The 21,313-nt window shown below is 43.9% G+C and overlaps 1 protein-coding gene across 1 annotated transcript in view; it reads left to right on the top strand.

Moving 5' to 3' along the window:
- LOC104504101 (tetratricopeptide repeat protein 1-like) overlaps window positions 1-18,151 on the top strand; it is a 30,944-nt gene extending 12,793 nt beyond the window's left edge. The window contains 4 exon segments of the mRNA XM_010160922.1: window positions 1,819-1,855; window positions 3,606-3,754; window positions 9,801-9,855; window positions 17,799-18,151. Coding sequence (XP_010159224.1) covers window positions 1,819-1,855; window positions 3,606-3,754; window positions 9,801-9,855; window positions 17,799-17,932 — 375 coding nt within the window. The 3' untranslated portion in view covers window positions 17,933-18,151.
- Window positions 18,152-21,313: the final 3,162 nt, after the last annotated feature.

The raw sequence follows: 21,313 nt of genomic DNA, 5'->3' as shown, positions 1-21,313 counted from the left end.
ACACTGATTTTTCTTTCATTCTCTCTATTTCAAGGAAATTCAAAGTTCATGTGGAACAGATGCCTTTGAGCATGTTTAGTTTATGAAGACCATGTTTTGGACTGTTTAGAATTGTAGCTGGTTAGTGGTTTTTTGTAAAAGCCTGGATTGTCATATACTTGTCTTCATTTAATTGGCTCAGATGTTTTGAGGCATAAGCAGGATGTCCTGACTATGGCTTTATTAATTTAGGTAGTCTGTTTCCTTCCCACTGTTATGTTGTAGGACAGACCTATACAGTAGGGCACGGTCTGGGTAGAATGGCTGCAGCTTTCTTACGTTACTTGTTCCTTGACCAGACACGTGCCCAGATGTTACCAAAATCAGCAATACACTTAGGTGGCATGGAAGGTGTAGAGCATGATCTGTCCAAAGAGAAACTTTCACTTCTTTAGAAAGAGGGGTTACTAAGAATTCAGGAGAATCTACTTCCTAACTTTTGCCTTTGTTTTTAAGATTAAATTATTACAGAAAAGTACCACAGTAACTCCTACCCTCACTTTACCCTCCTGGAAAGGGAACTTTCTTGAAGTTTTCCTCCAGTATTGAGACAGATGCAGCTCTCTTTAGAAATGTACCTTGCAGCCAAATTTAGGCATAAATAAATAAATTCTTACTCAGCATAGGGTATTCTTGTTCAGCTGGAATTATCAGACTTGCTGTTGGGGTACTGAATTGTTTGAGCAGACAAGTTAAAAAAGGGATCAGATCTGTAATAACAAATGCTGGAACCTTTCAAATATGAAAGCTGTAAACCGAAAAACCTCCTCATAATCCAGGTGTTAACTAGTCATATGACCAGGAAACTAATCCAATAGTCCACAGAGGAGCCCAAGAGGATAACAGAACTGTGTGTACAAGTGCTGTGTGTTTGTGATGCAAACTAGTGTATCTCAGCAGTGTAGGTTGGAACCTGGCAGACCAGTACATTGCTCTGCAAATAGATTCATATTGTTAGTAACTTCCCCATTAAGTTTGTTCTTCTGTACCTGCTGCACCCATTTGCTTTGCACTACAGTAGAAGCTTATGAGGCAAGAATTTGTGGAGGAGAAAGTAGTTCCTTTGGTGTAGAAAGATGACAACTGCTTGTATCAACAATACAAGCATGGAACAGCCTGGTTTGTGGTGTGTTGGTTTGGTGTTTTTTGGTGGTTCTGGGATTTTTTTTAAAGCCCTTTTGATTTGAATGAAAATAGGATCTCTGTCTCGGCTCTTTTGGGTTTGTTCTTTCTTGTTTCATTATAAGCAGATTGCCTGGCTCTCATCTTCTAACTGTGGTTTATCTGGGTGCACTAAAATCTTGTCCCTGCCACTTGAGCAAGTCCCATGCATTGTCCCTCGTAGAGAAAGCTGTGTTAGTGTTAAAGGTATCCTCTGCTTTCCAAATGTCTGTATGAGCGAAGACAAGAATTGATCTGGGAGTCTTGGGAACCGTCTGTTCCAACCCCTTAATTAGCTGACAGAGGTGGAGAGGCTGTAGCGGGGTGAAGCCAAGGCCTGCAGGTGTGACTCAGCCTGTTGACTGTCGCTTGCTGCCGGCTGCTCAGCGCAGACCGGTGACTGGGGCAGCCCTGCCGTGTGAACACTGGCAGCCTTCACAGAGAGGAAGCTAATCACTGGTAAAGAGCTTTGCATCAGAAGCAACGGTATGAAAAGCCTTGATTACATGAACATCCCCGTTCCTTGGAATGCCAGACAAACCTTTTTGCTTGCAATTGTAAATAATCTGTTTCTCAAGAAATACGACTTAAGTATAACAAAACTGTTTTGTGTTCTAGGACAAGACAGACGCTGCCCTGAGTGACTGCAGCAAAGGTATGACTTTTTTTTCTGTCTGCTGCTCTTCTGCCAGATCTTTCATGTATAAATTATGGCAGTTAGTGCCTTACTGCAGAGCTGTAATTCCGGGCACAAGGGTCTCTAAAGAATTTATAGAAAAGCTGTGGTAGAAGACACCTGAATCTAGATTATTTTTATTATTTATTTCTTAAAATGTCTATCAAACTTTTCCTTTCTGTAGTAATTTACTTTCTATTCTCTTGTGCCAATAAGGCTGCTGTTTGTACTTCATTTTTTATAGGGAAGTCTTTTTATTGTGGAAACTGTTTCCTTACACCTACTATTTTAAACCGTCTTCCACCTGCCATTCTCCCCCCAAATCTTGGTTTAATCCCAGATTCCAAAGAACCGTGAGGCCTTGTAGAATTAAAAGCATTATCAAGTCCCTTTTATGCAAGGCTTTTGCTTTGTCACAAGGGCTTTTGCTCTCCCGTTCTTATCCTGCAGTTTTCTCTCTGCAGCTTCTGGTGAAAGCATTTCAGCTGTGTGTTGCTTTAGTGCTTCCACCCACTCACCCAGGCTGGAATATTTGTTAAATTCCCCATGACAGCTGGGGAAAAAAGTCCAAATTACCAATCAGAAAACTAGTCCAATGGCTGCATGCCAGTACTGCGTGTACAGTAAATATGAGTTTGTACATGCTGAAGGCATTCTTGGAGGTAACGAATTCTAGCTGGCCTCTGTGACTTTGGAGGTCTGCCTTGTTTTGGTGGTGGTGCATTTTGAAAAACATCTCTGCTAGTTTTGTCGTGGCTGAAAGGGAATCAGTCTGCTTTGCAGCAGTGAGACTTAAACCGACCGTCACTCGACAGTCCCCAGGGCACTGGCTTACAAACTGCAATGCAACACTTGGAGCACAGCAGAGCAATTCACACTAACCTGCAACTTGCTGACTGTAGCATTGTCTTTGTCCTTCCAGGAGAAATAAGAGAGAACATTTAGCTAGATAATCCTAGATTTAATTGTCCCTAGAACCATTTTAATGGGTTAGTAATTATAAAATGGGCAGTCTTTCATACTCCTCCTTCCTGTGATGAAAAATGGATTAAGAAAATTATTGAGAAATTACCATTTGTGGGGTACTGCTAAGTTTAGCATTCAGTCTTAACTGCATCTGTAAAAATGGACATGGCTGCCAAGGGAATACAGAAAGGAAAATCTTAAAATTCAGTCAGGAAGCCCCTCTGCTAACCTGTAGAGCTAATATAACCATGTAATATAACCATTTGTGGATTCCCAACCCAATTTTGACTGTTTGATATTGGAGTAAATTCAGAAGAACCCCAGTAGTTCTCCTGTAGTTTGTCTCAACTTGAACTAGGATAAGAATGGAAACCCTTATTTTCCCTGCTATCCATATCTTTAGGTATATTTAACTTTAGTTGCAATCTAATAATACACACTTATTAAATATGCAAAAGCTGAAAAATACCTTACAGGTCCTTAAAATTTCTGAAGTGTCACTTAGCATCTCTGCATATTTAGTATTGAAAATTTAAGTGTTTGTGCATTATAAATCACTTCTGTCTGTGATAGTCTGTAGATACCAAATGAAAGTCTAATGCAAATAACCACGTTTCACAGGCTTGTGATGTATGCCTTTCTGAATTACAACAGCTTTTAAACTGTGGCTCTGCTTGATTATAAGCTACGTTAAGCTACATACCCTTTTGAGGGGTGTAGAAATGTTTCAAATAAAATAGTGTGCTTTGGTTTTGTTTTCTAGCGGTGGAATTAGATCCTAACTATATCAGAGCTCTGCTGAGGAGAGCAGAACTGTATGAAAAAACAGAAAAACTAGATGAAGCTCTGGAAGATTATAAGGCAGTCCTAGAAAAAGACCCATCAGTTCATCAAGCCAGAGAAGCTTGTATGGTAAGCGTTTTTAGTATATTTTGGCCTAACTTTAAACCAAGGTCTTTTCTTTTCTGTTCTGAATATCCAATGCTATTTATGCAAGCAGTTTCATATGCAGTGGGGATAACTTCTTTTTTGTGAGTCTGAAAGAGTAGTGGCTTTCTCATCTGGATTTACGTAAGGATGATCTCATGAACTGCCACCAAGGTCTCAGGTCCATAAAGCATACTCCTCTTTTTACTGTTGTAAAATGAGTGAAAGTAAACGTGTGTTCTGGGCTCTAAGCATGTAGTTACATGTTCAGCTGTGAATAGCATGCTCACACACACGAACTTCGTTCTAGTTTTCTGATTGAGGCTGTTAATTGTGTTTATGTGTATGCTAGAAAAGGTTGGCTGAACCACTGCTGTATTTTAGTAGCCACCTTCTCAGTAAGGATCTGCAGTTTGGGGATCAGCATGCAAGCACCCTATAGTACAGGTCTTGCTAGCTGTTTGATTACTGAGAGTCTGGTTTTCTTTCAGTAGAGTTATTTTTCCAATTGTTAAATTTGCAGTCAAATGCCATGATGGCATAATTATAAAATAATTCCTTTTTTTTATTACTTGATTATATAAATTTGAGAGTGTCAGAGAGACAGGATTCTATCAGTCTGTATCTGTTTGTCGGTACTTCAAAATGTTGATTATTTTTGTTTCTTGATTCAGCTGTCTTCTGTTCTTGTTCCTTGCTATGCCTTATGTGTGTATTGACTCCTCTGAGTCATTCTGCTGGTAGTGACTGAAGTCTGCTATTGATCCTCAGAAACTTAGCCTTTCACTTGAAGAAAAAGAAGAAAAAGTCACCTTGTGGTTGCAAACAGCACTCTCTCCCGATTCAGTTACTTTTTCATTCTAAAATAAACCCAACAAATTCTGCAGTTTAGTACTGCCCACTTTCAATCAAATGAGAAATGCTTCAGGATGAAATGTTTCTTGCAGAATCCTTGCCATATCTCTGTAAGTAAGGAAATGCTTTAAAAGTTTCCTTGGCCTTTAAGATGTGTCAGCTTGGATGAAAAAAGTAAACCCCTAGCACTTCCTGAAACCCCAGTCTAACATATAAATCCTACTCACGGGGGATTTAAAGTCACTGCCACAGCCTGCTGATTTGAGGTTTTAAGTAACTCTTTGTGTAAAATACCAGCAGGAAGTGATTTTTCTAGTGATACTTACTATGTTAAAGCTTAGTGTGGAAAATGGCTGTGGATTTGACAAGTTCAGAGGGTCTTTTCGCAAGGGTAGCAAGAAGGGAAGTTTATTTTCTGCAGAAAGCTCCTCTAACAGGCTGCTTGCTGTTCTTATTTTTGAAAAGAGGTTACGAAGGCTGTCTTGAAAGGACAGATGTGGTAGAGATGTGGCCAGACAGCCTGTGATTTTGAAAGAACATGTGGTAATGAAAGGTAGCTGCTACAAAAAATACAGTGGTGGTCACTTTTTATCGAAGTGGGACCTTCAGGTCATGGTAGGTGACTGGTTTGCAAGCACCAGAGAGCCTGGAAAGAGCTGACCATCTTCTGCAGGGAAGACAGCCAAACTGTTCTTTATTTCCATTTTGAGGTGAATGGGTGCAGTTTTAAAACATCATTCTTAGTTGGGCACCCAAATCCATATGCTAATACTTTATTTATATCTGGTTGAGTGTTCAAAGGGCATCGTTACTTGAGTTCAGCTTCACGTCAGTGAACCTGCTATGTATTCTGCCCCATAAAGGGGAAAAAAATTGCTTCACCTGCAAAATTGTCTCTAAAGCCACTTTGAATATGTCAATGCAGAAATATTTTTGAAAGGCTTCGCTTTAATTGTTTAAACTCTCCATTTGGGAAAATAAATCATTAGTAGTGATTTCCCAATACTGTGGTGGTTTAAGTGACAGATTAGAAACTGCTTTTATAGCATATTAGACAAGAAGCCTGGCGTGGAAATGCTTCCTTTGGGACTGGATTGGTTGCGCTGAAGGCAGAAAAATATCCTGCTTAACTGTGGAATTCCTGTTAGTGGTAAGGGTTTCACAAAACAGCTGAACTGGTCTCCTCACTGCCTGCTGCTTACAAAGCTGTCCAGCTGCGTTCCCTGTGCCAGCGCTGGTACTAGCTCCTCTCTGGCCCCGGGGAGGGCTGGTGCTGTATAGCGGTCTGGCAGAAAACAAACTCCACTAAGGGGAACCACAGCAAGCGAGCAAAAAACACCAGCCACCAAAAAGCCCCAGAGTAAATACGAAGTGAATATTGCCTTGGCTTTTTGCAGTCAGACAAGTCCTGCTGCAAATCATAGTGAGAAGGAAAGAAGGCATGGTCAAGGCAGTGCAGGAATTGGGGCCATCCCTTTTGGCAGCCACTGCCAAGGTCAGTTTACTGTACTGTGAAACAACCCCCTGATGCTTGTTGCATGCAGCTGGTGAGAGCAGAATGCTATCACCTAGCTCTTGGCGATGGCTTAATGAGTGACAGGCTTGTCAACCAGCATTACTGCATGGGTAGTGAATGTGATGGGTCCATCGCCGCCTAGAACAGAGTCTTTGTGGTGGCCTTGTTCACAGTCTGCTAGCTGAGACTGTGGCTTACCTGATCCAGGAACTCAGCCAAGGAGTCTGCTGACATTTCTAAAGGAAACGATGGGGTTTAGTTTCAGCAGCTTGCAGTCTCCTAGCATTAGACCAGCTCCAGCATGAGGCCTGTGCGATCTGACCAGCTCCTTGGTAAAACCCCACTGGTGTGTACGGGTGCATCTTAGCAGCTCATCCTTCACAGAACAACCAGGAGGATCAGATTGTTACGAAGCACCAGCCAAGACTCCACAGATTCAGACTTGGGAATACCGTCAGTAGTCGGGACAAAATGTAAGGAGTTTAAAAAGCATATATTTTGGCTCATTGGAACACCCTGAAAGTTTACATGCTGTCCTTTATACCTCTTGCAAAACCACGGTTTTCTTTCAGTGAGTACGCCTCTGATGATCTCACAGTAGAACCCTTGCTCAGTAACCAGTGGAGACTGGGCTAGAGGGGAATCATAAACAGTGCTGCTGTTCTTCCTGGCCATCTTTCAGGAATGTTTTAGAATGATCAGTAATTTATTCTTAATTTTTGTAGCTGGGAAGCACAGAGGTTGACTGTTACATGTACCTTCTGCTCCTTGACCTCATTTGATGAGGCAGAGGCTTTAGGCTCACGTGTGGTGCAGGACACTTTGTACTAAATGCCCTCAATTTACGCTGCAGTGGGATTTAAGACATTTTGCCCCAAGTTGGACCTGTTCTTTGGCAAGATTCAGGGTAGAAGCAATCCTGTGAGACTGAAGTTTAAAACTCACCTCTTGAAAAATTGTTAAGGAAATCCCGACAGCTAGTTTTATACTTATTCATAATAAATCTCTAAATTTCATATTGCAAAAAAAATTCAGCTATAATGTTGACTCCACATATGTGCTTAACATATCTAATATGTAGGAGGCTTAAGAAGCTTTGCTTTATTGTGAGGTAAAGCACATGGCTCTTTGCAGAAATATAGCAGGGTTTTTTTCCCTCTCACTGGTAATGAAAATGATGCATCCAGGGAATCTGCAAATTAGCTTCATTCACTGCTAGAGCAAATATTTCTCCTTCATGTACATAGAAAATACTTCTTCCCATACTGTTTTGGCAATGTCGCGATCTTGTAAATGACAGTTTTTAAAAAGAAGTTTAAATTAAAAATATTAAATACTTTAATTGTTTCACTTTGATTCCTGATTTGGGAGCTGCTCTAGAATTTCAGTACTGTCTATATTTCAGGAACACAGTGCTAGTGTTTTGATTTAAACCCTGGTGTCCCACACTTTAGTTACTTGTGACGTCCTCCCTGCCAAATGAAACACCTTGAAATGATAATGTTTTGTGGTCAAACAATCCCTATTGATGCTTTCCCAGAAAGTGTTTGATTATATGGCATCAATCTTTAGGTTTTGGTTTTAGTATGTGTGTGTTGTGTGAATTTTAGCTTCAATGCCGTTTTTGAGGGATTGGCAGGCCAGATAAACCCATTTACTTAAAGAAGCTGTATTTTGAGAATAGTGCTATGGACACCAGCTAAACAGCTGTCCTTACGGACACCTCGCTGTAGATAACTGGAGTGAGAAATGCTGAGTCTTTGGAATAGTAGTATTCAGGCAGACAAAACATGGAGTATGGATTTCAGACCAAGGGTGTGTGCCTTTGTTTCCTGCTAAAGCCTAATGTCCAAATGTGAGAGGCACTATATATGCCAAATCTGTCCAAGATCCAGCCAATCTCACAGCCGCAATGCAAATTGAATTTGGAGCCTGGGGATATCCACATGTTTTCATGCAGGCAGCTTAGGTCCAGCTCCGCACCCAACCTAATAAGCCCCTCTGGGTCAGCAGGAGTCAGATGAGGTCTGAGTGGGCTAATTAGATCTGGCCCAGCGGTGGTGATGCCGGGCCTGGGCTGCTTTCAAGCTCAGCCATGTAGGTGTATCTGCATTCTGGTCCTTAGGACTCTTCTGTCAGAAGTATACCACCTCCCCTCCCCATCACTATAGAACATGAGCTGTATTTGCCTGTGTTCGCCAGTGTGTCCTGCACTGAAGAGGAGAGGAATAGCCAGGCAGCCTTATCAACAGGCTTTTTCTGGAGGAGAACGCCTTACTTCACTGTGGCAGCGATACCAGGATGACAAACCTATCCATGATGACTGGAGCTGTAAGTGACAGGAAGGAACAAGATTAGGAAATGAATTCTTTAAGTGTGTTGAGAAGCCAATTATCACAAGGGAAGTGTATGAGGAGTGAATTCCACACCTGTTACCATAGTTTGCAACTGGAATTAATTTACTGATGGCACCATTACAGCAGATCTGTCTTACTTGCTGTGACCTCTGCAAAGAGACAGCATAGTTGTGCATATAATCGCATGCTGAACTGCCAGAATTGCACAGTAATAAGCGTAGTATAACAGCTTGAACTAGTACTTCTGAAAAATATGAAAAAGTCATATAAAAAGTGGCTGTCACTTGTAATATATTTTGTTTTAATATTGTATTTAACTGGTATATAGAAAATGCAAAATTTAAGTGATACAGTGGTAAATGTAGTGAATATAAAGTTCTAATTCCAAATGATCCTTGCGATCATATAGCAAAGCACCAGTTCTGTGCGCAGATGGAGGACGAGCTGCAGCTGTTGTAGCCCTAAATGGGAACCTCACATCATTAGGAACACATAGCCCGTGCAGTTACGTAAGGCTCATTAGAAACATCTCATAAGTTTGTTTGTGATGGTGCAACCGATTTTAACTCTGATGCCAGTTCTGAGCAGGAAAAACACATGCTAATGAACTGTTACTCGGACTAGTACCTTAGTCAGGGTGAACTCTTGGAGTTCCCTCCCCACGATGACCTGCCAAATCCAGGCCCTCATTAGTAACACCCTGTCCTCCTTAGAACTATGCCATGTATTGCGTAGTTTAGTGAGCAGCCTCTTACTATGTCCCCAAGTTCACAGACAGTTAATTCAGTGATCTGCTGATCAAATGCTTGTATTTAGAAGATCATATTTTAAGAGCATGGATTTCCCTCAAGTGTGATGTCACTGAGAAATGACTTCATAGATGTTTCTTTCCTTACCCCTGTGTTTATGTTCAGAAGTCAAACGCTGTACTTGCTTCCTCTAGCCTCCCTTTACCAAATATAATGCATGCAGCAGAGGAAATAGGGCTAAAATGTACGTTAATTACAAGTTTGTTCCATAAGCTTGCCAGTTAAAATTCCAAGCAAACAGATCAGTTCTGGTTTTCTGCAGTTAGAATGTATGAAACTTGCACTTACAAGTTAGGACTCCCTGTTTATGTGAACTGATGTTAGGGGATGAATTACAGGTTTCCAAAATAAGATGAAAGTGTGGTTTGACATGAGGATCCCTTTTAAACCATAAACAGTATATCCTGGGTATGTGTATGAAAATCCCATAAGCTTAACGTACAGTATTACTGACAGCCTGGGTCTGATTCCAATTTTTCTCTCTCTCTCCACAGCGATTACCTGGACAAATTGAAGAGCGGAATGAAAAATTAAAGAAAGAAATGTTAGGTAAGTAGTGGGTACATGTAACGTGCATAATAACCTTTATAGTCTACTAGAAAAATAAGAATGCATGACTAGAATCTCTTGTGTAAATTTTAAAGGTGAGTTATAAAGGAAATACTAGATCTGTGTTAAACTAAACTCCTGATTTTTTCGCAGTACTCTCCTGCCTCGTTTCACCTACAGTAAGTTCCAGCCAATAGTTCTTCCATACAGAAAAGCCTGTTAGTTAGATTTACAGAAAGGAATACTCATGACCTTCTAAAACAATTTAATATTGATGCATGTAAAAGCAGGGGAAAATGTTTTGAAACAGACCAACTGCTATGCCCTTTCTCTCTGCAAGTCAACATTCAAAGGAAACATTCCCATGAAAGGGATAAAGCAGGGGTTTCACCAAACCTTTCCGTGAAAGATACCGACCAGCTGTAACAACTGAGCGTGTTTGATCTTGTGTCTGAAGAAATACATTTGGTTCTTTTTGTAGCACATCCAACCTCCAGACCTCCATGTCGTCATGTTTACCTTGATTTATATAGCATTTCAGTTCTGTTTGTGTGGAGTCTGAATTAAACCTACCAGGTGTTTAAAACGGGCATCTGGCTGTGCTAGGCGTGCAGTTAGATTTCCTGACTGCGTAGATCATTGCCACTTGACCTTTTACAGTTCTGTACCAAAGGATACTATTGAGGCTACTTCTTTGTAGAAAAGAGGATTTAATTAATATTAGGATATAAGTCATTATTAGGATTATAATATAAGTCATCTCATTCCAATGTGTGTGCCCCCGTCCTCGTGTTGTATGGCGTTGCTTGGGTAATAACTGGACTGATGTATTTCAAAAGCACAATTATTTAATCCTGTGTGGGCAACCTTACTTGGTTTTCTGTTCCCTGTGAAGTACAAAGCACTCACAGTGCTTTATAAAGCACTTAAAACTTCAGGTTAAACTAACGGTTTTGGCGGAACCTCCTGCCAAAGAGACGACTGCTGTCAACCTTGTCTGCTGTCTCCCAGTTAATGGGGTTTGGTAATTCTTACAGGTGCAGTCACTACCCAACCAATCTGACCTTCTGGTGCTTTTTAAAATGAGGTTTTGTATAATCTCTCTGTTTGTGCTGTTCAGAAAATCCACACAAAAGAGCAAGGACAAGTGATGGGGTAAGGCAAGAGGAACTAACAGTACCTGACCAGTTTTAGAAAGAGCTTTCAGTAGTTAGCTGTGCACTCGTTCTAGGTGTGACAAGTAGCAGGTGAAACGCCGGTTGAGGATGAGGCGGCTTTGAGGGTTTGGGATGGGAAAGGGAAAGATGGTGTTTTGCTATTCTGCAGAGAATCACATTAAATAGACTCAGTCTGTCTTGCATACTGTAATGCTAATTCTTAAAATCTGGGGTAAGATGACACTGTTTCAAGGGCTTATGCTGAAGCTGATATTTTTCCTTAATTTTTTTTTTCCTTGCTGTGCAGGGACTCTGATTTGCTCTTGCTTTGTACCAGTTTTCACCTAGGAAAGGTGCAGTGAGGCGTTCAGAGCTTTGTCATCGGATTCTGTTTTCACCCTGGTACTTAGAACAAGCCATAAATAAAGAGGGTTAAGTGTGATAGTGCTTTAAGTAAATGACAGATGCAGAAAGTCTCCAGAAGGATCATGCCCATTCGTAGGACGTGGGATGGGTTTCAACACAAAGTAATAGGAAGACAATTCCTGATCTTTTTTGACCTCTCCCTTTGTACCATTGTTAGCAGTGCCGAGGGGGCCTCGCTCACCACAGGGCACTATGCTGAAACAACAAACGCAGCTTTATGAACTGACATTACAAACCGCATTTGATCCTGCTAATTTTTGCCTAGATTTCAAGACTAGATGTGATCTTTTTTAAAAAAGCATTAATCCAGTGGCAGGTAGGATTTCAGAACTGAACTTGGGAACCAGTTCAGGCTGTTTATACTGGGATTCTCGAGAAAGGAATCCCTCACGAGTGATGTTACATGCAAGGAGATACTGATGTTTCCTGCTGTCAACAGTCAGGAAAACCAGACTGAGTGGGGTAGTGCACTGTACAACCCTGTGTTCATCCACGGCCTTTGCATGTGACAGGATTCATAGAGATTGTCACCTGTATTGTTAAAATGATACGGTGTCAACTTGGCAGGGTTTTATTTTATTCTTAGCACAGCTTGCGATCACTGGTGTAACACAAATGGAGGATTTTATCTATAACACATGCTCTTAATAGAACATTTGAAATTAAGTTAGGTATATGGGCTATGCATTATTAACCAGGCTAATCTCCCTGTATCCTCTTGGTAAGAGAGAGCGCAGTGATGTCATGGATGTAACGGTCAAGGCCTGGGAAGGAAGTACTTCCCAAGGTTTATAAAATGCTGCTGTTCTGTCTGAGGTCAAGGAAAAACTCTTACAGTTGAGGAAGGGGATTAGATGGGAGATCTGGAAGGAGTGAAAGACAATCTTGATGTAGTGTGGTGGTTAAGAGATTTCTTTTGGATGTTTTTGTTGTACAACATGTTTGTATGGAGCTCTTTCAACTTTTGTTTTTTCAATGCTATTTACTGTGTCAGAATAGACGACTGCTTGTGGCAGTCTGGTAGGAGATTATCTGGCTGCTGGTTAGACAGTGCCAGGTGAGCAAGGCTTCATTCCCTCACCTGCTCACAGGGGAGTCAGCTCAAGTGTCTTAGCTGTACCCCACATTTTTGGGTTCCAGGAGAGAAGTCAGATGCATCCCAATAGTTCCATGCTAGGCCTGCTCCAGCCACACTGACACTGACCTTCCTAAGTCGCAGACCTTTAGAGAGAACGTCACACTTCGTGCTTTGCCTCCTCTCAAGTTTGGATCCTGAATTGAATTCTTGCTGTAGTCAGTGAATCGGCCAGTAACGTTGTTTTTCCGGGCTTTCATTCTTTCAAGTAAAACAAAGTCTGGGTATACCCAGCTACCGAACGCTGCCGTGAGACCTGGAGCTGGGTGCAAACCAGAATACATGGAGCGCATCTGCCGCCTTCCCCGCTGCGTTTCCTGTTTTCCAGCGCTACAGCTCCTTACCACGTGGTTTGTCAGAAGCTGAAACCGCTTCTTAAGTGATTTTCTGTAAATAAGTCAGAGTACACATTCTTGGCTGGATTTTCTTTCTAGACCACCTCGCTGCGAATTCTTCCGCGCAGGTGGTGGCGCATGTGATTGGTGAAGTTGATGTCACTAGAAAAACCATGTTTTGTTGCCAAACCAAGTTCATCGCTGCTGTGTGCTCTGCAAGGGCCTATCATTTCCAAAGCTGACGTTTGTATTTAAATTGCATTCCACTCGGCTTTTTCACGTCAGTGCTGCCACTAGCCCCTGCATTTTGCTGAGCATGAGCTAACCCTGGAGTTCCACGTTAACGAAAGCTTAACCTACAGCACACTTGGAACGTAGCTTTTAAATCCACGTGGCTCTGTCCCTTTATGCTTTCCTAACGTGAGCGTCCTCTGCCTTAGTAATTGCTCGGGATGTGAACATACCATTTTCTGTGGTCTTTTTTATTCCTCTTCTGACTTGAAAGCCAAAAATTTCCAGCTATTGTGCAACAAGCTAGTCTTGCTTAGAGAAGCTGTGATGATTGTAATAACTAGCACAAGCTCCTTTGGGAAGAGGGTGCGAGAAGAGAGGAAGTTTGGAATAGTTTTAGCAAGGTTTAGCTGTTTGAGGGCTGTTTTCTGCATGGCTACAGGGATGCCAAGCATATTGGATGTAAGAAAAATGGGATGGAACATATGCCAGTCTGTGTAACCTGTCTTACACACACAGAGTTCATCAAATCTAATTTAAAACTATTGGGACTTTCAGTTTAAGTTATAAATGAGTGCATTCCAGAAATCAGTGAGATGTACTTGATTATCAGTGTGATACCTGCCTATCAGAGTCCATCACCTGGGCCTTCCTGCCAGTCAGAGATTTTTCCAGCTACTTGAGATCAGCAACTATATTTATTAGGCTTAGTGCCTAAAGAACTAGTTTTGGGTTTTGATACTTCAGGGTATGCTGTGTTTGCAGCTAAGCTGCTAAGCACCAGTACAGCATATATGGAGATCACTTTAAGTAGTTCGAATCAGAACTAATACACAGTTTTATATTAGCCTCAATATAAAAAATAATACTTTTATTTCAGTCCTCACTCACCATTTAGGGAAGGGAAAAGGATGTGCCCTCACTCTTTTAATTGTTTAAGAAATGCTGTTGGTAATACAGAAAGTTTTACAGAGATTTATAACTTTCCTCATCAGGAAATTCATCTTTTATCCAAAAAAGCTTCTTAACACCAACAACATCTAGCTTTTCAGCTTCCAAACACCACATTAACACTAGCAACTCTACTAGAATTATGGCCAGAAAGACTGAATGGCAATTAATTTTGGCCGTTCCATCTTAGTCATGAGAAATCTTTCTGTGCGTCTGCCTCTTGCAACACGATGTCGTTACATTGCAGTTGAGGTGAGTAATGAATCCCAGACTTCCGAGCCCTGCATTGATTTTTACCCGTTGGTTTTCTTGTTAACCTCTGAATGTTGCTTTGCTGAAGAAACTCAACATGCTGGAGTTCCAGGTGAAAAGTAGACAAACGCGCTCTAAAATATGAAGGACAAGATCTATGAAAATAGGGTCTCAGAGAGGAGAATGTGACCCTGCTCGGAGACAAGTGAGTGACTGCAGCTGAGTCACAGCTCCTCAGGCCTTTTTTCCTTCCTTCCTTCAAGCACAGTCTGTGTTTTAAGAGATTTCTTTGGGGAGAGGAGGAGGTTGGACTTAACTGCAGATCTTAATTTAGGGATGAAAGGAGAGTGGGGGAGGAGGAAGTAGAGCTTTCCTACAATGATGGGTTTATGTGCACCAAGACAGCAGAAGCAGAGCTTTGGGCTTGAGTTCTGGGAAAAGGCAAGGCTTGCTTCTGCTTCGTTAACAGTTTATTAAACGTGGCTGCACCAGAAGGCATTGCTGTATGTGGATGTAGTGACAGAACAGGGAAGTGACCGATGGCTCTGTTGTTTTAATTATTCAGCCACAGTGAGATGAAGAATAAAGTATTAAATAGATCATACGGTCTTCAGCTTCTCCGGGAGAGCTGGCCCAGCTACAGCGAGAATACCAGGGCAGTTGTTGTGTGCTGGCTCTGATCTGACCGGAAAAAAGCCATGGCGCTCGCTCCAATTAGAAAAGACCTTTCACGGTTCCCTGAAACAGGGGAACTGGTCTGCCTGCTCCTGAGCCAGCTGCAGAGCCCGCGCAACTTTGGGAACTGCTTACAACTGACTCCGGCAGTGGCAGACGATGCCAGGGCTCTTCCAGCAGCAGACAAAGGCACCTCTCATCCCCGACCTGCGGCGATGACTGCATGTTTGTCTGGAAGTACAATAGCAACGATTCACCCCGGCCATGGAGATGCTGTGAGCGACTTTATAGTTGTATAACCATCATGCTTTTAGGTTGCGGTATGAAATGATGAACTCAACAGTTAGCTTAAATGGGTTGTAGCTTAAAAAAACCCCGACCCGCTATCAGTATAAAGCAGCTAATCCTAGCTGAGCCACTCCCTGGAATGACTTTGGCCAGCTCACCCAACCACCTCATCTGTTAATCCAGGCAGAAAAAACAAACAAATTGAAAAAATCTGTCTTGCCAAGCTGCTTTTGTAGGCGAAGGTTGTCTTTTTCCTGTGTAAGGCCACAGAATGTCCGTGTTGACTCTCAAAGACCAATTTGCTTTAAAATAATGACACAGAAGTCTGAAAGATAACCAGCTGTGAGACAGCACTTGGATACAAGACCTTAATTACTTCGGCATACTTAGGAGTACCATAGTAATGCCAACCATTAGTTTATTTTCTGATCTGAGTTGTTCCTTAGATCAAAATGTTTACATTTTTCCCCATCTATTGTTTCTTTTTGTATTTTCTGTGAATGTGTTCAAAGAAGTTCCCCCTGCCCGCAGCTCAGCTTTGGAATTGTGATTGAAAAGCCAGCGCATCGGGGTTTATGGTGACGGTGTTTAACCTGCTTGAACCGTTGCCACAGGGACACGCTCCCGCAGGCTGAGGTCAGGCCTGGGTACCATTTCTGGTCTGAGCACAGTTGCAGGCCTGCAGTGTCATGCCAGGCAAATCTCTTGATCTCTCTGTACTCCATTTATGCAGCGTAAACACTGCTTCTCTGTCCGTGAAGAACCTGTGTACAGCTTTGCTTCTTTGTTTCTGTATCCCTTTATCACGGCCCTGAAGTAACGGCTTTGGCGGGGCTTAGCGGCAACGCCTGAACCGACGTCTGGCCGGTGCACTGTAGTGAGGAAACCTGACAGCGGTCGTGGTGCTTGCACTGCTGGGCAGGAACAGGGTTTCAGGCAAAGAAAAGCACTTAGGAAAAGCAAAGAAATGAAATGGTAAGTGTTCATACGCCTCTGCAGTTAGATTCTAGTATGTTAGCTTAGAAATAAAGGTGAGGATGACAAGATGAGAGAAATGTTTCTCATGACTCAGGATGCCTGTGAAAGGCACACACACGCTCGTGGGAATAGGTGTGGCACTACTTAGGTGATTGTGAGCACTTCACTCGCTCAGCTGGATTTCGTGGGTGCCAGCTGCTGCTGCTGGGGACACGCACGGAACTCCCAGCAAAGCAGTATCCATTGCCTCCAAGGTCTGGTAAAGGTGGAAGGCGGTGTGAAAGGTGGTGTGGAGCCTGTGGATGCCAAGCCAGGGTAGGCTTCAGCTTGTCACAGTTTCTCCTGTGTGTTCTTTGGGAAACCAGTCCACAATTCTGCACTGAAGCCAGGAGGAAAATAATGCTTTTATTGGAAAAGTGACTCTCTTCCTCCTCTGGTCATGCCAGGGCTCAGCTTGTGTTCAGCCAACACTGAAGTTGTTACCTTGGCTACTTGTTTAATTTTATGCATGTTTTCTATCCTCCCATCTCTATATAGAAATGATTTTTTAAACAGGTGTCCTCTGCTGCCCTTCTCCTTTTGTAGGTGGTAGCAAGATTCATTTTCGAGAGTCGGAAAGCATGTACGATACATCCAGATTGATAGAAGCCTTTAGGTTTTATTAACTGCCATGTCATCTGTATACGTAACAACGCCTGTTGAATAACAGCTGCTTAGAGCTCTTGGCAGCCGTGAGTTCGTCCTGGAGAACTGTAGTTTTGAAGTGAGTCAATGATGTCACGTTGTATGACACCACGCTGAGTGTTTCTGCAGCCGGGGTGGCTGAGAAGCCGTATGCTGCAGCTGGAGCTGCTTGGTTTGCAGGTGCAGACACAGTTGCAAGGATGAATTTTGGTTTATTTTTCTTTATATCCAGGTTTAAAGGGCATTTTTAATAATTACAAATGAGCAGTTTGAGCTGTGTTTCATTGCGTCTCTCGGTAGCCCAGGACGCTGGGCGGTTATAACATCCTTGATTGGTTACAGAGCTGCAGTGATGTCTGCAATGCCAAAACTGAAAACTGCGTGTTAGAAAACGGCACGTTGGCAGCAAGCAGGTACATCCAAGCTTAAGTGTAGAGGAGAGCAGTGCTTTGTTGTGAGCTCTTAAACTCTCGTGCTTCAGGAGCGTGTCACTGAGGAAACAGGGTGCTTCTGGGACAGCTGGAGCCGTGACTCTGCAGCCCCTGGCTCTTCGCTGGGGCTGCCTGACAAGGGGTTCTGAACCAGCATGGTGATCCGTGTTTGAACCCAAAGCTGACAGTGACTACATCACGCTTGGGAAATTTTTAATTTATGTAATAGCCTAAATAGTCCACAAACTGCCGAGATGTCCACAAACTGCCGAGATGTCCACAGCATTCACCTGAAATCATTAGATAAATTAGTAGAGCTGGACTGTGTGGTTGGGCATAATTCAGTGGGAGTTTTCCTTCTGCTTAATACTTAATGTGTGATCTCTCCTTTTCACTGTAGGCAAACTGAAGGATCTGGGGAATTTGGTTCTTCGCCCCTTTGGCCTGTCAACAGAAAATTTTCAGATCAAACAGGATTCATCAACTGGTTCATACTCCATCAATTTTGTTCAAAATCCAAACAACAATAGATAACATGAGGTCAGTCTAGTTCTGCTGGCTTTCAGGCTTCGTGTCCGTGTGCTTGCACGTACCAGTAAAAGGATTCAGCAAACGTTCTTCACGCTCCTCGAGTGAAGATAAGACTCAAGCATATTCATTTCCCTGCCTGCGAAATTATTTACAGTGTGGATGTCAAGCAAGTCATTTGATTTCTCATAGTGGTAACTCTGCCCAGTGTGTGATTTTTTTCACCTTGTCTTATTTTAACTTTTTCCCCTCGCCTTGCGGTGTTTGGCTTGGCCAACAGGCAGGTTCGTTAATTTGGCCTGTTCAGTGCTGGCACCAAAATTCTAGCGAGCAGTTCAGTTGAACCAAAATGCCCACGCACCTGTAGCCAAGAACAAAGCCTGATGGTGTGCCGGGGGAGTAGCGAACCTCGCAGCAGCACTGCTCCGCGCTCGGCGGGGGGATGTGAGGGACGGCACGCGTGGAAGCCAGCCTCTCCGGCGCAATACGGCCGCTTTGTAGTAAAGGCGTGGCGTTTGTTGGTTTGGCTTGCGCAGGTCTCGCCTTAGTTCAGTCCTTCCCCGGTGGTACTGTTTTCAGAAGTGCTCGTGGCCACCCACAAATATCATACTTGCAAGACATTACTTTAAACCATTGGGGGTTTTTTGTCTTGCTTAGGGCAGTATCAGTCAATCAACCTCAGGTCACGCTGGCAGTTTTTTTGCTTTTTATTAGTTTGCCTGAAAGTAACCAGGAAAGTGGGTGCCTCTGAGTGTGCAAGTACCCGCGCTTTGTCAGGGTACCAGAACGGTCATCAGACTCGCTTGTCCGTTCACGTCGCAGACACCACGGTGGCCAACAAGTCCGGGATGTAAAGTGGGTTGCAGAAGATCTCCATGGAGTGCCAGACCTCGAAGCCTTTGAGGGATCATACACATAGGAGGTGTTGACATAGTTCATTCAGATTTTGGAGAAGGAGGTGTCTTCGGTAATTACTACTGACTGGTTTGTATATTGATGCGGAAATGTTTACATTGGAGGTGGATTTTTCAGTTGTTCCCATGAAGATTTCAATACATGATTAATTAAATGATTAGTGGTGGCTGTCTGTCGGCTGTTGGTTGTCAGATTTATTTCAGGAAGCCTCTGTACATGCACATAAGGACCGAAATCACAGAGCTCCCGTCCTTACACCGATACGCCTGAAAGGGATGGTCTCTCAAGGCTGGATGTTCTTAGTGCTTTATCTTCATTTTCTCTGCAGCTGTCGGGGGTTGTGTGGGGGTGGTTTCGCTCTGTCCTGCTGTGGTTTGGGTTTTGACTTGGCGGTTACCTGCTTGTTTGTAACCTCTCACGAGTCTGCAGTGAGCGTGTATCAAGTCTGTGCCATTGTCAAAAGGGAGAGAAGCCCTAATGCACAGTGAGGCTGGTGCAGCCTTTAACATCATCTGCTTAATTAAATGTCACTGAAGTCAGTAGCAGCAAACAGCCTCCAGGCTTTCAATGTGCTGAAACTGTACCCGTGCCGTGCTTTGCTGGAGTAAAGTTCCTAATGCGCAGGCCTGAATTTCCTTTACCAGCTTGGGCAGACGGGTGGGCGTGCGGATGGGAGGTTGTAAAGGAAGGTGTTGCTGCTCAGGGCAGCTACAGGGTAGCGGCGGCTGGAGCGGGGTTTGCCAGCCAGAGGCTGTGCCAGGCGGAGGGCTGAGCTTGCCTGGACCTGAGTACGAGGGAGTCTGCTGGGAGAGGAGCGCGCTCGCACCCGAGAGCCTGTGCAGGCTCCCGGGCTGGAAAACCACTCCACTTTCTGAGCTCATCAGCTCGGGGAAGGCTCCCTGGGTTGGGCAGAGCCCTGGGACTAGTTTAAGTGTTAATAATCTCTCCTGAAACCTGGAACGCTGCAGAGCAAAGGTGTCCAAGCTGCTTCAAAGGAGCCAGGGCAGAGGCTGGGTGGAAGCTCGTAAGTTTGGCTTGTGCCCAGAGTGAGGCGGTTGGGTGAGTCTGAATCGTGCTGCCCCAGAGCTCCTCGGTCAGCGATGTTGCAGGCACTGTGCTGCCTGGAAGCGGGAGAAGTGGCTGGTCCTGGAGGCAGGCAGCCCGCTGGCTGGAGTTGCAGCAGCTAATGTCCCCATGGGCCGAAGGGTGGGGAAGGGAGCTCATCCAGGCCTCCGGCTCACTGACCAGCATCAGGCTGGAAGCAGCGTAGGCCTGTGCCCTGCCTCTCACTCAGCCGCAACATTGTTCCCCCTTAGGACACACGTACATGGAACCACTTTGAAGCTACTGTGGGTGATTCAAGTTTTCTGTATATCCAATATCTGTATATCTAGTATCTGTATATCACTGTTAACTGTTGCCTTCACGCCCACTGCCTGTGTGTGTATTATTTACCAGTGCATGGCTGTTGTGCAGTTACAAGCGGTGGCTTTTAGCAACCTGCTGCCTGTCTTACAAACGAGCTCAGCAACACATTTTCTCCTTTCCGTTCTGTTCCTGCTTCACATCTTTAAAAGGCTGCAGGGCTGCAAATACGCCTTCTTGGGTGGAGGCTGGTTAACTCATCCTGGAAAATAAAAGCACAACAGAACTTCTGACAATACTACCTGCTGTGCAAACCCGACACCAAGCAAGTGTGCACCTTCCCCACGGGCTGCCTGATGTGTACCTGCAATTCCTTGATGAAGGGAATCACAGAACAGTTTGTGTTGGAAGGGACCTTAAAGACCATCCAGTTCCAACCCCCCTGACATGGGCAGGGACACCTTCCACTAGACCAGGTTGCTCCAAGCCTCATCCAGCCTGGCCTTGGACACTGCCAGGGATGGGGCATCCACAACTTCTCTGGGAACCTGTCCCAGTGCTCCCCACCCTCTGAGGGAAGAACTTCTTCCTGATGTCCCATCCCAGTGCGCTCTCTCTGCTCTCACAGACCATCTTCACCCTTCTGGCAACAGATGAGCGAAGTTTTAAGCCTCCCCTGGGATAGCTGAGGGACACTCCCCCCTTTCCTGCAGCTGTGGACAACGTTTTCCTCCTTGCGTTAATGCAGCTAAAGGCAAAATCAGGTCAGGCTTGGGCAGGCCCGGCCTAGTAAGCGTGGCGTGCTGGTCTCTTTTCCCACCGGGCTGTTGCATCGTTTGATCCCCGTGAGCATCGTTTACTGTAGGCTGTAGATCATCACCTGTAAATGCGGCGTGTGCTGCCCAGTGCCACGCCACGTGCTGCGGCTGTAGCATTCGACGTGCTACACCTGCCTGAATGCTGAGGTCTAGTTTTGATGGCTTCTAATTGCATGTTTGCCTTTAATTCCTTATTAATGGATTTCTGATCCTGTTTTCAGATTCCTGTCCCTGATGTCAGGTTAACCAGCCTGTATTTACCTGGGTCTTCATCTCTGCCCTCTGTTGC

This window comes from Eurypyga helias, unplaced genomic scaffold, assembly GCF_000690775.1.
Source record: "Eurypyga helias isolate BGI_N326 unplaced genomic scaffold, ASM69077v1 scaffold45431, whole genome shotgun sequence".
NCBI lineage: Eukaryota > Metazoa > Chordata > Aves > Eurypygiformes > Eurypygidae > Eurypyga > Eurypyga helias.
The sequence above is the reverse complement of the archived record's forward strand: the minus strand, read 5'-3'. Positions and strand labels throughout refer to the sequence as shown.